We start from the raw sequence: 15,301 nt of genomic DNA, 5'->3' as shown, positions 1-15,301 counted from the left end.
GCTAATGGAACAATGTAGCAGGATTAATCTGAACACTTAGTGTGAGAATTACCAAATGTTTGACATTAGCTGATGATTAGTAAATCAATGTGCTCAAGTGGTCGTTAAACAAAGAAAATTTAACTTTATTTTGAGAGAGACGTTGAATATATTACAAATTTTATTTTTGATACTTTAGGGAGATGGGTAAACCCAGCCCCCAAAAAATTGTATGTCAAGTAATCGTTACACTGTACATTTACACAAATGGGGAGGAAGATCAGGATAATTTATTCTAATAACTATAATCTGTTTATGCATTACATAATGTACTCTAAATTGCAGATTTTTAATGATTTTCTTGTTTCATTTATTTAATTATTTAATCATTTATTTATTTATATTTATAGCTATAGTACTGTTGGAAATAGAATAAAAATGATTTTCGTTGATTATTTCTTACATATTAAACAGAGAAGTAAATATTTTGTAAATACCTATTTAATGATAGTCTACCTAATTTAGCATTTACTTGTTTTTGCTCTCATTGATGTACAAGGTGGTGTTTACTCTTGAAATTGAAAGAAAAATGTCAGTAAACAGGTGATTTGTGCACTTTATTGGAACAGACTATAGCACATTTTGGTCAACTTGTGTTAGTTTCATTGCTGTTTAAAGGACTGTTTCTGATGACAGTTTACTCCTATTCCTCTCCAAAAGAAAATATTTGTAGACATTTATAAGTACCTTTTGAGCAAAACTGTCAAGAACCATTTTGAGTTTGTGATCTATTATACCGGTATTAAAGGTGCTATCATAAAGTTGCATAATGACAGCTATTGCAAATCATGTTTTTATTAAATTTTGCTTTAACATTTAAAAACTACACCTTTAACTATATGGGACATTCACTGATGTTTGTGTGGGACGTTGCCCTGTGGTAAAGCTGACTTAATGTGTGGTCGGTCTGTGAGATGGTGCATATAAAAGATCCCGTGCTACTAATGGATAAATGTATCGGGTTTCCTTTTTAATACTATATGACAAAATTACTGAATGTTAAGACATCCAATAGTCGATGAATAAATCAATGTGCTCTTGCAATGTCATTAAATAAAACAGACTTTAACTTTTAAAATTAATGTGTGATTCCATGAAATGTTATGCAGGGCCCTGTTCCACGAAGCGATCTTAGCCCTAAGATTACCTTAAATGCATACATGTAGCTACCCTATGCACTTAGTTGATCTTAGCCCTAAGATTACCTTAAACGCATACATGTAGCTACCCTATGCACTTAGTTGATCTTAGGGCTAAGATTACCTTAAACGCATACATGTAGCTACCCTATGCACTTAGTTGATCTTAGCCCTAAGATTACCTTAAACGCATACATGTAGCTACCCTATGCACTTAGTTGATCTTAGCCCTAAGATTACCTTAAACGCATACATGTAGCTACCCTATGCACTTAGTTGATCTTAGCCCTAAGATTACCTTAAACGCATACATGTAGCTACCCTATGCACTTAGTTGATCTTAGCCCTAAGATTACCTTAAACGCATACATGTAGCTACCCTATGCACTTAGTTGATCTTAGCCCTAAGATTACCTTAAACGCATACATGTAGCTACCCTATGCACTTAGTTGATCTTAGCCCTAAGATTGCCTTAAACGCATACATGTAGCTACCCTATGCACTTAGTTGATCTTAGGGCTAAGATTGCCTTAAACGCATACATGTAGCTACCCTATGCACTTAGTTGATCTTAGCCCTAAGATTGCCTTAAACGCATACATGTAGCTACCCTATGCACTTAGTTGATCTTAGCCCTAAGATTACCTTAAACGCATACATGTAGCTACCCTATGCACTTAGTTGATCTTAGGGCTAAGATTGCTTCGTGGACATTAAGTGATGTTTTGATTGTGTAATGTTACTGTGTAATCAAGACATGAACTATTGAATTGCATGTGATCGATTGAGACTGAATTACATGTACTATAATTGTTAATGAATGACACTGATTATTCCCTCATTACCTATATCTGCGAGAAACTAAAACACAATGTGTTAACTGTACAGGACATCATCTAAGGCATAGAACAAATTTTTATGGAAACATTTTATTGTTGAGTTGTAACATTAGTATACCTTAATTGCTAACTCCAAAATCTAGAAATTGACAAATATCACATTTTGGAAATAAACTTTGTATATTTCGACCCCTTTTTTGTTTTTCGCTGTGTTGTGCGGGTGAACCATGTATTGTTATTGATTACCGATGTGTGTGTACCTTTATGAATAACTGTTTTTTTCTCTCATGTTGTCTGTGTTTCCTCTTTCACAGAATGTGGTATAGGTATGATTGCTTGTTGTCTTGTTATCCCAATATTCCATCTGTGGTGACACCTGTGTAATAACAGCTCAAGTTCATGACTGCTAACAAAAATGTCTCATCAATTTATTTATTTTTCATTTCATTTCAACTTTTTTCATGCTTATATCCAATTAAGGTTCAAGCTTGCTGTCCTGGGCACATCTCAGCTATCTGGGCTGCCTGTCCAGGACAGTGGGATAGTTGTTAGTGGTTAGTCAGGAGTGGGAATTCTCCTTGGGTCCGCGGTTTTTCTCTCATGGAACATTGCGTTTCCTCGCATATTAATCATCCTTTCCTCAAAAATGTGTCAGATGGCACAGATTTTAACTTAGGATTTGAAGAATTTCCGGGACCCCTCTAGATTTCCTCTCTTTTACAGTTCACCAATTGCAACCCTTGGGTTAGTGGTTATTGAAAGAGAAGAGGGTGTAGTGGTCTTACACCTACCCATTGAGTCATTAAAACTCACTCTGGGTGGGAACTGGTACTGGGCTGCGAAACTTGTACCTGCTTTAAGTCTGATAGCTTAACCGCGACACCACCGAGGCTGGTCAAAATGTCTCGCCAACCCACTTGTAATATTGGGCTTCAAAATAGGAAGTAAAATAGGACCTGCTGGAAATCGCTGTGTTAGTCAAGTCAAGTCGTCAAAGGGTTTTACGTGCACATTCAGAGCAAGCTGTTGTAGCGCATGCCTGTCATGGGCACAGGTGTCGGACTTTCGCTAAATCCTTCGTCCAGGACAGGAAAGGGTTTTGGGGGTCGCCCGTGCTGGCATGTGCAAGAGAGCTATTGGAGCAATTTGATTGATTTGACTTAGCTGGCCGAAAGATAGCTCTTGCTGTAACCTTGCCTAATGGGGGCCATCACGGTTGGTCTCACATAGGTGCCTCGGATGGGGGGGGGGGGGGGGGATACAAACACGTAATATATAAATAGAATTCCTTTAATGTTGTTTGTTTACCAAGATAACCGATTGTTCAGTTATTTGAAATACACTCCAGTCACTATTGAGTCCATTGGGCTAGTTTTTGTTCCAGCCAGTGCACCACAACTGGTGTATCAAATGCTGTGGTATGTACTACCCTGTCTGTGGGATGGTGCATATAAAAGATCCCTTGCTGCTAATTGAAAAGAGTAGCCCATGAAGTGACGACAGCGGGTTTCCTCTCTCAATATCTTTATGATCTTTAAAAATAGGTCTGACACCATGTAACCGTAAATAAAATGTGTTGAGTGCGTCGTTAAATAAAACATTTCCTTTCTTTAGCAGTGGGAAGGGAGGTCCTTACTAAACATACTACATGAACTTGAGCTTATAGCTTGGTGGCCGATTTAGTTTTTATATAGAATATGTTAAAATTAGTGGTGTGTGTACCTCGTTTGACCTGGTGATAGTTTGAGTTTGTATATCAGTAGACAGTTCACTTGTTTAGTTTAGCTTGTTTGGTGTTGCGTATCCGTGTTAGCAGAGCATGTTATACTGTCACTAAAGATATTAGTCTCTGACAAAGAGTACTCTTATGGTATTTATTATCCACATGGTTCAACATAACCGAGTTAATAAAAACCATACGAAGCACACGTGTAAAATAACAAGTCTGATAACGTGATTTTGGGAAGCGACGTCATAACCTGACTTGGCTTCTCCATTCCTAAATCGGACATCATTTTGTTGTCTCGTTCTAGTTGTGTTTGAAACATAACATTCCTTGTTGTTCATTAAAACCCTCCAATAATAATATGGATAATAAAAAAATTATTGCACTTGCATGCAAGTCATACTGATTTTATGACACTCGTGTCAGGATTCTTGTATTGCCCGGGCAAGAGTATACATGTATTACCCTCACTCTTGCCCTGGCAATACAAGAATCGTGACACTCATTTCATAAAATCATTACGAAACCCAAGTTCATATAATAATCTGTATATATTAACATTTAATCTTTCTATTAAATGAAGTTATCAAAGTAACAACAATATAATTATTTGCCAATTAAATTGTTTTATTGACTCTCTTAGTTATTGTAATAGATGTATATTCAGAGGTTTGAAATAACAAATTATATACTACTCAAAAGAATTTAAGGGTCAAAAATGTATAACCAAATAAGTTTCAGAGTGTATTAGATTGATGATGTAAACTACACCAAAAATTTAATTTATTGTTCCATATTTACAAAAAACCACAAAGTCACTGTATACAAGAAAGTCACATGACATGCTGTCAAAGTTGAAGGTTGTCAAACATGGATTTTACACATTAGAACATTCGTTTAATAGTGTGTGAATCCACCCCTGGGGCGAATACACTCGACTCATCATTGCTTCATGCTGTGGATCAGACGTCTGAAGAACTCTTGGGGAATGGCCTGCCACTCTGCCATAAGAAGTTGACCCAGATCATGAAGGTTGGCCGGAGGGGCATGGTTATCCCGAACTCTCCTGCCTAATTCGTCCCAGGCGTGCTCTATTGGGGCCAAGTCAGGCGAATATGCTGGCCAATCCATCCTGGCGATACCTTGTTGTCTGAGAAAGTCCGTTACCAGCCTGTCGTGGTGGGGTCTGGCATTGTCATCCTGCAGAACTGCCCCGCCACCAATCTGCTGAAGGCCTGGGAGAACCAACGGCCGGATAACCTCATTCAGATAGCGGATTCCATTCAGATTGCCATCCACCACATAGAGGGGGGTCCTGTGGTGGATAGAGATGCCACCCCACACCATGACGCTGCCACCACCGAACCGGTGACGTTGTCTAACGTTAACGTCAGCGAAGCGCTCCCCAGGACGTCTGTAGACACGAACCCGACCGTCGTTGAACTGGAGACTAAACCTGGACTCATCAGTGAACATCACTCGACCCCACTGAACACATTGCCACCGCAGATGAAGCGTGTACCAGTGACGTCTGGCCGTTCTGTGACGTGGTAGGAGTGGTGGTCGAACAGCCTGGCGACGGCAGCGTAGATTATTGGCTCTCAGACGATTGCGTATGGTTTGATCAGACACTCGAGTTCCAGTCGCAGTCCGCAGATTGTCACGTAATCGGCGTGCAGTGGTTGTGCGTTGATGTAGAGCTATATTGGTGATGTAGCGGTCCTCTCTATTTGTAGTGCTTCGGGGTCTTCCCGAACGTGGACGATTTCGAACAGAATTCGTTGCTTGGTACCGTTGCCACAGTCGGCCAACGACACTTTGACTGACACCAAGTCTCAGAGCAACATTTCTTTGCGTATTGCCATCCTGAAGCCAAGTAACAGCCCTTCCTCGATCTTCGATAGTCAGTTGAAGTCGTACCATTGTCGAATTTGGAGTGTGCACCGTACACGAACGCAAGCTCCAATTATACGGCAATTCAGCATTGGGAACATGGAATACATGTGCAAAGCGTGCAAATGAAGCGTTTTGTGACAAAGCAATTTATGGGCACTTAGCAGACCTTTCGCTTTCGCCCTAATTTACATGCAAATGTAAGCATGTTTTCGCCATTAGAACTAGTCGACAGTGTCAATGACAGTGGATTTTAATTCATTTATGGGTTGCTTAGACCCACTTTCGTCAAAATGGAACAATACCATGCGTGACATTATGGTCTAGCTAATATAATTGACATTCAGAAAATAATGTCGAAAATATCGTCTGACCCTTAAATTCTTTTGAGTAGTATATATTGTCAATTGTGACATTACATCACATTGTTATAAGTGACGTCATATTGAGGTATGACGTAAGTTATTTAAAGTTTTAAACGTAAAACATTTCAAGTATTGGTCGAGTATTTACAAACAAATGAAAGGATTGAATTTTTCAAACAACGGTGTTGAAGAAAGTTTATATTGTCATGTGTTATAATAATAAAGAACTATATAATAAGCAAGGCCATTTTATATTCCCTATCGTTGTGACTGCTTCTTTTTTGATTTGCCGACATTCTTCATATAATAATCTGTATATAACATCATCTCTATTTATCAAACATCTTTGTCAGTATTTTTGTTCCTTCAGTAAGAAATTTGAAAATTTAGTTAGTAAACAAATGAAAGAACGTTTATTTATTGAAAATTTAATTAGTAAACAAATGTAAACATTTATTTATTGAAAATTTAGTTAGTAAATAATGAAAGAACGTTTATTTTTTATGCAAGAACGTTTATTTTTTATGCAAGTAAATAATCGAGACCGTCTGTCTGTAAATGTATACAGTATGTTTTACTCTTGCATGGTGTCACAACCTCATTTCAAAGTGTAAATGTATTGATGTTTGAGATCACAGTTACACATGAAATCATTACAGAACAAAAGGAAAAGTTTAATTTTCTAAGTACAGCCATTAACTTTTCATTGTAGTCTTGTATATATTGCATCTGACTCTCTTACATACAAAATATTAATAAAGACAGTATATTGTATGTTATGTTTTTGACACATTATACAGTCGTTAAGGTCATAGGATTGTGTTTTATCCATGTCCAACCGGCCTCGGTGGCATTGTGATTAGTGCATCGGTCTACAGGCTGGTAGGTACTGGGTTTGGATCCCAGTCGAGGCATGGGGTTTTTAATCCAGATACCGACTCCAAATCCTGAGTGAGTGCTCCGCAAGGCTCAATGGGTAGGTGTAAACCACTTGCACCGACCAATGATCCATAACTGGTTCAACAAAGGCCATGGTTTGTGCTATCCTGCCTGTGGGAAGCGCAAATAAAAGATCCCTTGTGGCGACAGCAGGTTTCCTCTAAAAAAAAACAGTGTCAGAATGACCATATGTTTGACATTCAATAGCCAATGATAAGATAAAAAAATCAATGTGCTCTAGTGGCGTCGTTAAACAAAACAAACTTTTTCCTCTTTAAAGACTATATGTCAAAATTACCAAATGTTTGACTTCCAATAGCCGATGATTAATAAATCAATGTGCTCTAGTGGTGTCATTAAACAAAACAAACTTTTTCCTCTTTAAAGACTATATGTCAAAATTACCAAATGTTTGACTTCCAATAGCCGATGATTAATAAAACAATGTGCTCTAGTGGTGTCGTTAAACAAAACAAACTTTTTCCTCTTTAAAGACTATATGTCAAAATTACCAAATGTTTGACTTCCAATAGCCGATGATTAATAAATCAGTGTGCTCTAGTGGTGTCATTGAAAAAAAAATTACCAAATGTTTGACATCCAGTAGCCGATGATTAATAATTGATTGAATGTTTGTTTAACGACACCCCAGCACACCGATGATTAATAAATCAATATGCTCTAGTTGTGTTGTTAAACAAAACAAACTAATCAAAGGTGTTGTTAAACACAACAAACTCTTAAATAAACAAATATTAATAAGACGTTAAACAAAAGAAACTATAATCAAAGGTGTTCTTGAACAAAACCTCTTGTTTTAAAAAAACAATTGGACAAATATTAACAGAGTTGTCTCCCTTGTTTCTTCAGGTCAGATGTCATGACGACGACCTGTCAGTCGGACGAGGCCGTGACGACGCGATTTATTCCAACCATTCGCAGTTCGCCCCCGCTGAGCCTGTCGGAGTCAACCCCGACCCACACCGATTATACCGAAGGCACGCCCAGTTTCACCACCTCCAGCCCCAGTTGTTCCAGTGATGTTTTGGGTAATGCCCGTCCCAGCAGAGCCACATGTAATTTCTAGATGGCTAGCTTCGTCTTGTCTCTGTAATAGTTCATTATACAGTGAACTTGGTACTTGTCTCTGTAATAGTAATTGTGTATTGTCTGTTTTAGAATTATAGGGCATCTTGTCTGTGTGATAGTTTATTATACGGTGATTGTGTATTCTGTGTTTCAAAATTAAAGGGTATCTTGTCGATGAAATAGTTTATTATACGGTGATTGTGTATTCATGTGTTTCAAAATTAAAGGGTATCTTGTCTATGAAATAGTTTATTATACGGTGATTGTGTATTCTCTGTGTTTCAAAATTAAAGGGTATCTTGTCTATGAAATAGTTTATTATACGGTGATTGTGTATTTTTGTATTAAGAGACACATAATTTCTAGATGGATAGCTCTGTCTTGTCTGTGTGATAGTTTATTATGCGGTGATTGTGTATTCTCTGTTTTAAAATTAAAGGGTATCTTGTCTGTGTGATAGTTTATTATACGGTGATTGTGTATTCTGTGTTTCAAAATTAAAGAGTATCTTGTCTGTGAAATAGTTTATTATACAGTGATTGTGTATTCTCTGTGTTTTAAAATTAAAGGGCATCTTGTCTGTAATAGATTGTGTATAAGTAATTTCTAGATGGCTAGCTTTGTCGTGTTGGTGTAATAGTTTATTATACAGTGATTGTGTTTTGTTGGTGCTTCAAAATTAAAGCGTGAACCAAAGAGCGACAAGTAATTTCTAGATGGCTAGCTTTGTCTTCGTCTCCGTAATAGTTTATTATACGGGTGTTAGAGCCACATATAATTTCTGTTAGTTGCCTCTACCTGTGATTCCTGATTGGCAGGTGTTTATTTGAGTGGTAACCAGATGAGCCAATTAATTGACGCTGTCTAGACACAAAAATACATACCGGTATTGTGTAATAGTACCTGTCGCCCCTAAAATGGTAATGGACACGGTTTATTACTGTAAATAGTTCTGTAAGACTATTAAGTAGACTTTTCTATCTAAAATCACAGAATTGACCAGTTACGTAGTCCCAAAGAAAAGAAAATTATCACTTGGGTATGCTCCAACGTAGTATACCAATAGGCCTAATAGTGTACATTTGGATTATTTAACAGAGGAAAATACTATACCCCATTACGTTCCGTTAATGCCACTTGAAATATATTTAGTGAAATAGTTTATTATATTATCACGTCTTTTATGTGTTTTTACAAGTCAGGTTGATCAAAGAGAAGCGCCTTGTAAATTACTGCTTTTGTTTACACTGTGCATACAGGAGTTGGTCAGGAACTGACGTCACTTCGCCCCAAGCCAGAGTAATGAACGCCTTGAAAAGAAAAGAAAATGGCTGCCCCCAGTTAGCAAGAATAATCACGTTTTAAAAAAAAAATTTTTTTATTAACACTACAATTACATGTTTTTCATTTGTTAAAGTGTCAGTATTTTTTGGTGGCCTGGGTATATATCTTTCCAACACATAAAGCTCATGTTTTGGTTTACTCTCCCTTTAAGACTAAATGTCAAAATTAATACATCAATGTGCTCTGGTAGTGTCATTGAACAACAAAACAAACAAACCAATTTAACCATATATCTGATAATATAGGCCAGGGTTTGACAAATGTTAGAGAAAGTCACTAGCTCTCCAAGAATCTTTGGCTAGTGCCCTTTCATTATAATTTATTGTAAAACTGATAATTTCCACTAGCCCAAATCAAAATTCACTAGATCATAAGATGGGACTGAGGACTAGTGAATTTGTCGAATCCTGGCATATAACCATAATTAAAATGTGTTGAGTGCGTTGTTAAATAAAAACATTCCTTTCTCCTTTGTGTGGGGGTGAGATGTAACCCAGTGGTAAAGTGCTCGATTGATGCGCGGTCGGTTTGGGATCGATCCCCGTCAATGGGCCCATTGGGCTATTTCTCTGTCCAGTCAGTGCACCATGACTGGTGCATCAAAGGCCATGGTATGTGCTATCCTGTCTGAGATGGTGCATATAAAAGATCCCTTGCTAATAATGAAAAAATGTAGCGGGTTTTCTCTCTGTGATTGCCAAAAATGACCATATATTTGACATATAGCCGAGGATTAATAAATCAATGTGCTCTAGTGGTGTTGTTAAACAAAACAAACTTTTATGATCGTAATTAAAATGAGCTGAGTGCGTCGTTAAATGAAAACATTCCTTTCTTCTCTGTTGTTGTAGATTCCAATCTGAATAGTGACCATGTACAATATTCCGTGTCGTTTGTTCCCGAGCAGTTGTCTCCCTCTAAGAAAGCCAGCAGCAGTACCGAGGTGTCGTATTCGAGTGCGCTAGAATCCCCCAAGTGTACGGAAAATCTACAGGAAGCTCCCTCATTAACCATGGATGCAGACGAAACGGTGCGTACACATTATTCACAACTTTTTAGCAAACAATTTTTTGTTTTTAAATTTCATTTATTCAGATCTTTTTAAAAACAAATATCATTTTTCGGTTCAAAGTTTGTGGATTTTAAGACACCTTCAACTATGAAACGATAGATTAAGGTAATTTAAAACTGCTTAGACATTTTCATGTAATTATGTTTGTTTTTGATAGTACAAAGGTTTTAAGGCACCCTCAGTAACCATGAATTGAAATGAATTTATTCAGGCATTCTGAATTACTGAATATAAGCCCCTTCCCTAAAGACGTGGTACTGGAAATTCTCAATTTGATTAATAAATGTGTTCTACATCTTTCAGTGGCCTTAAAAACATCACAGTTATGATTAACTTTAACTTTAACCAATTACGGTTCAAGCACGCTATCCTGGGCACACACCTCAGCTATCTGGGCTGTCTGTCCAGGACAGTGGGTTAGTTGTTAATTGTTAGTGGTTAGTGGGAGAGAAGAGGGTGTAGTGGCCTTACACCTACCCATTGAGTCGTTAAAACTTGTCCTTGGTGGAAGCCGGTACCGGGTTGCGAACCCTGTATCTACCAGCCTTATGTCCAATTACTTTACCACGACACCACTGAGGCCGGTAATTGAGATTAAATCGTGCTAATTTCCCCAATTCCATCAGACGTGGAATCCTGACTGAAAATCCTGGATAAATAATAAATGTTTTAGAAATGTTTTATTAATAAATTTGGTTTTCAAAGTTTAATGGGTTTTGAGTCGCTCTCATTAACCTTGTGACAGGATGTAGCCCAGTGGTAAAACGCTTGCTCGATGCATGGTCTATCTAGGATCGATTCCCATCTGTGGGCTATTATTTCTCGTTCCAGCAAGTGCACCACCGAGGCCGGTAATTATGATTAAATCGTGCTCATTTTCCCATTTCAATCAGACATGAAATCCTGACTGAAAATACTGCATAAATTCTTGGTTAATAAATGTTTTAGAAATGTTTCATGGATTTTTATAAAACATCTCGTTCGTAGTTTGTTGGATTTTTCTCTCTTTTTTTTCACTTGCTTTTATTATTTTTATCATCTACAGTTTCTAGTTTCTGTCTTTGTTCACTTTCTGTTTTATCTGTTTTAACTATGTTGATGTTGTTGTTCACGTAGTGAAAATTAAAATTGAATTTTAAAAATATATTTCCTTATTAAATCGCTAAGTACCGTACTTCATTTACAACGATCACATAAATCAAATTAAAGGTTCTTAATACTGTTAAATTTTGTTTGGCTAATAAAAACTTGAATTTGGTAGTTTTACTAACCAAATTTGCCAAATGAATAATAATTATTGGGGGTCCATAGCATCGATATAGAGAAAACTGTATTTGCTGGTATTTAAATAACAGGTAATAGGCAAAGGAAATAGGAGAATGAAACGTTACACACTCAAAATTAAAGGACCGGATGCTCTATGCTGAAGTAACAAAAATACATCAGCATTTGAGCCTAAAGACCGGCCTCGGTGGCGTAGTGGCAGGCCATCGGTCTACAGGCTGGTAGGTACTGGGTTCGGATCCCAGTTGAGGCATGGGATTTTTAATCCAGATACCGACTCCAAACCCTGAGTGAGTGCTCCGCAAGGCTCAATGGGTAGGTGTAAACCATTTGCACCGACCAGTGATCCATAACTGGTTCAACAAAGGCCATGGTTTGTGCTATCCTGCCTGTGGGAAGCGCAAATAAAAGATCCCTTGCTGCCTGTCGTAAAGAAGAGTAGCCTATGTGGCGACAGCGGGTTTCCTCTAAAAACAGTGTCAGAATGACCATATGTTTGACGTCCAATAGCCGATGATAAGATTAAAAATCAATGTGCTCTAGTGTTGTCGTTAAATAAAAAAAACTTTACTTTACTTGAGCCTAAAAGTCAGGTCAAAGCAGAACATCAAGAAAAGAGCAAAATAGATAATGTTTAATATTCAATGTTTTAGAAAAAACACTGAATGACCAATTCCCAGCTTAATCAATGTAATAAATAATTTTCAAAACTTATCAGTTAATGCTGAAGTGTCAACAAATAACTATGCTGTTGATAATGAAAACCATTATACATTAAAATACTTTAGTTACATCCATTCATTTGGCCATGGTTAGGCAATATTGGAATGGGATATTTTTTTTAAATGATGTAACACACTTTAGTTCATCCATTCATTTGGCCATGGTTAGCCGGTATCGGAATGTGATTTTATTTTTTTAAATGATGTAACACACTTTAATTACATTCATTCATTTCGCCATGGTTAGCAGGTATTGGAATGGGATATTTTTTTTAATGATGTAACACACTTTAGTTAAATCCATTCATTTGGCCATGGTTAACAGGTATTGGAATGGGATATTTTTTTTAATGATGTAACGTAGATGTTTGGGATTCTCTCTCATAATGTTATGCTTCTGAACAAAAATTTGGGATTTACGGAAATCCAGAATCGTGCTAAATCCACAGCCTGGTTAGAATAGTAGTAACACTGATTACCAAAAACAGTTTATTGTTTAAATAATTGATGCATTCTATTGCTTTTGACTGGAGGATATTGGGGTGGCAAATTGGGACAGGCTGTAGATTACTGGTAAAACAATTGGGTCACACAATCAATCACCCTTAGTGTTCTTGGGTTTTTCCTTAACCCAACCATATCAAAGGCTGTTGTATGTACTGTCCTGTCCATAGACAGGTGGGGTTTTTTTAAAATGATTTTTAATGATAATCTTATGCTTCTGAACGAAAATTTGGGATTTACAGAAGTACGGAATCTGGCTAAATTCACAGCCTGTTTACAATAGTAGTAATACTGATTACCAAAATAGTTTATTATTGAATGGTTGCATTCTATTGCTGCTATTGCTGTTGGGTGGGGGTAATGGGGGTGGCAAATTAGAACAAGCTGTAGATTACTGATAAAACAATTGGGTCACACTATCAATCACCCTCAGTGTTCTTGGGTTTTTCTTAAAACCAGCCACTGGCCTATCAAAGGCTATGGTATGTACTGTCCTGTTCATAGAACAGCATGTTGAAAAGATATTTTGATGCTTTCCACATGTTTGTGGCCCACATATAATGTGGCTGCAGTGGCTTCCTCTTTGTCTTTCCGGTAGGCCCATTGGGCTATTTCTCACTCCAGCCAGTGCACCACGACTGGTATATCAAAGGCTGTGGTATGTATTACCCTGTCATTGGGACGGTGCATATAAAAGATCCCTTGCTGCTAATCGAAAAGAGTAGCCCATGAAGTGGCGGCAGTGGGTTTCCTTTCCATATAACCGTAAATAAAATGTGTTGAGTGCGTCGTTAAATAAAAACATTTCCTTCCTTCCTCTTTGTTTTTCAACCAAGTGTCGGAATAACTCTGTTAAACACCAAATATCTGTAATTTAAAATGTGCTGAGGTGTCATTAAACAAACATTCCTTTCCTTTCCAAATAGCCGTAATTTAAAATGTGCTGAGGTGTCGATAAACAAACTTTCCTTTTATTTGCTTTTTCCTTCCCATTGCTTTTTTCTTCCCATTGCTTTTTTCTACCTTTGCTTAGATATACTCCTTGTAATGGAAATGTATCTTGTCAGGCATTGGTATCTCTGTTTCCATATTGCTATCTCTGTTTCCATATTGCTATCCTGAAATCTCCCTATAATTCTGTATGACTGTTGGTAAAGCTGTGATCTGCTTCAACTCCTGGGTATTGGCAATGCATTCAGTGTTTCTGCCAGAAAGAAATTTTTGTGTATGGCGCTATGTTTGCAACCACAGTCAACAGGGGCTATGGGGGGCCTCCTCCACAAAGAAAATGGGTTATATTTAGGGTTAGGCTTAAGAAAATCATACAATAATGATAAGAGTCATTAATTTTGTCAAAATGTTAACTTAAAAAAATAAAAATTTGGGTATGGCGCCATACCCATTTTACCCTGTGACAGAAACCCTGGTATTGACTTGCTTGTGTCGCATTCACCCTGTACAGTGTAGCTCTCGTCTTACTTTCTCGCTCGCCAGATGCACGGTCAGCCTAGGGTCGATTTCCCGTTAGTGGTCCATGGGGCTATTTCTCATTCCAGCCAGTGTTTCACGACTGGTGTAACAAATGCTGTGGTATGTACAATCCTGTCTGTGAGATGGTGCATATAAAAGATCCCTTGCTGCTGATCGAAAAGAGTAGCCCATAAAGTGGCGACAATGGGTTTCCTCTATATATCTGTGTGGTCCTTAACCATATGTCTGATGCCATATAACCACAAATAAAATGTGTTGAGTGCGTCATTACATAAAACATTTCCTTCCTTGTACAATAGAGCTCTCATCTACTTTCTCACTCGTCTGATGCACGGTCAGTCTAGGATTGATTCCCTGTTGGTGGCCCATGGGGATATATCTCATTCAGCCAGTGATATGTACTATACTGACTGAGGTGCTGCATGTAAAAGATATTTTACTGCTAATAGAAAGAGAAGCCATTTGTGTGGCGGCATCGGGTTTCTTCTCTTTGTGAGGTCCTTAACCATGTGTCTGATGCCATATAACTAATTTAAATGTGTTATGAAATAAAACATTCAATGGGATGGTGCATATAAAAGACCCCTTGCTACTAATGGATTTTTGTTTAGCAGGTTTCATCTCTAAGACTATATGTCAAAATTACCAAATGTTTGACATTCAATATCTGATGATTAGTAAATCGGTGTGCTCTAGTGGTGTCGTTAAACAAAACAAACTTTTAAATGAAACATTCCTTCCTTCCTTTTCTGGTCTACTTTGCAGATATTAAAAAAATGGTTAATAAAATACATTTTGTTTCCATTAATTTCCATTTGGAATGTTTATTACTTACACAATAGAATCACCTCCTT

General features: G+C 37.4%; 1 protein-coding gene across 6 annotated transcripts in view; it reads left to right on the top strand.

Moving 5' to 3' along the window:
* LOC121373202 (phosphatidylinositol 4-phosphate 5-kinase type-1 beta-like) overlaps window positions 1-15,301 on the top strand; it is an 84,917-nt gene that overhangs the window by 51,236 nt on the left and 18,380 nt on the right. For 4 of the 6 annotated variants that reach the window (XM_041499679.1, XM_041499681.1, XM_041499676.1 and 1 more), the window contains exons 16-18: window positions 2,333-2,344; window positions 7,812-8,017; window positions 10,226-10,404. In XM_041499679.1, coding sequence (XP_041355613.1) covers window positions 2,333-2,344; window positions 7,812-8,017; window positions 10,226-10,404 — 397 coding nt within the window. The remainder of the gene's footprint in view (window positions 1-2,332; window positions 2,345-7,811; window positions 8,018-10,225; window positions 10,405-15,301) is intronic. The other 2 variants (XM_041499680.1, XM_041499678.1) reach the window with 2 other exon arrangements.

The sequence above is a fragment of the Gigantopelta aegis genome, chromosome 5 (genome assembly GCF_016097555.1).
Source record: "Gigantopelta aegis isolate Gae_Host chromosome 5, Gae_host_genome, whole genome shotgun sequence".
Lineage (NCBI taxonomy): Eukaryota > Metazoa > Mollusca > Gastropoda > Neomphalida > Peltospiridae > Gigantopelta > Gigantopelta aegis.
The sequence above is the reverse complement of the archived record's forward strand: the minus strand, read 5'-3'. Positions and strand labels throughout refer to the sequence as shown.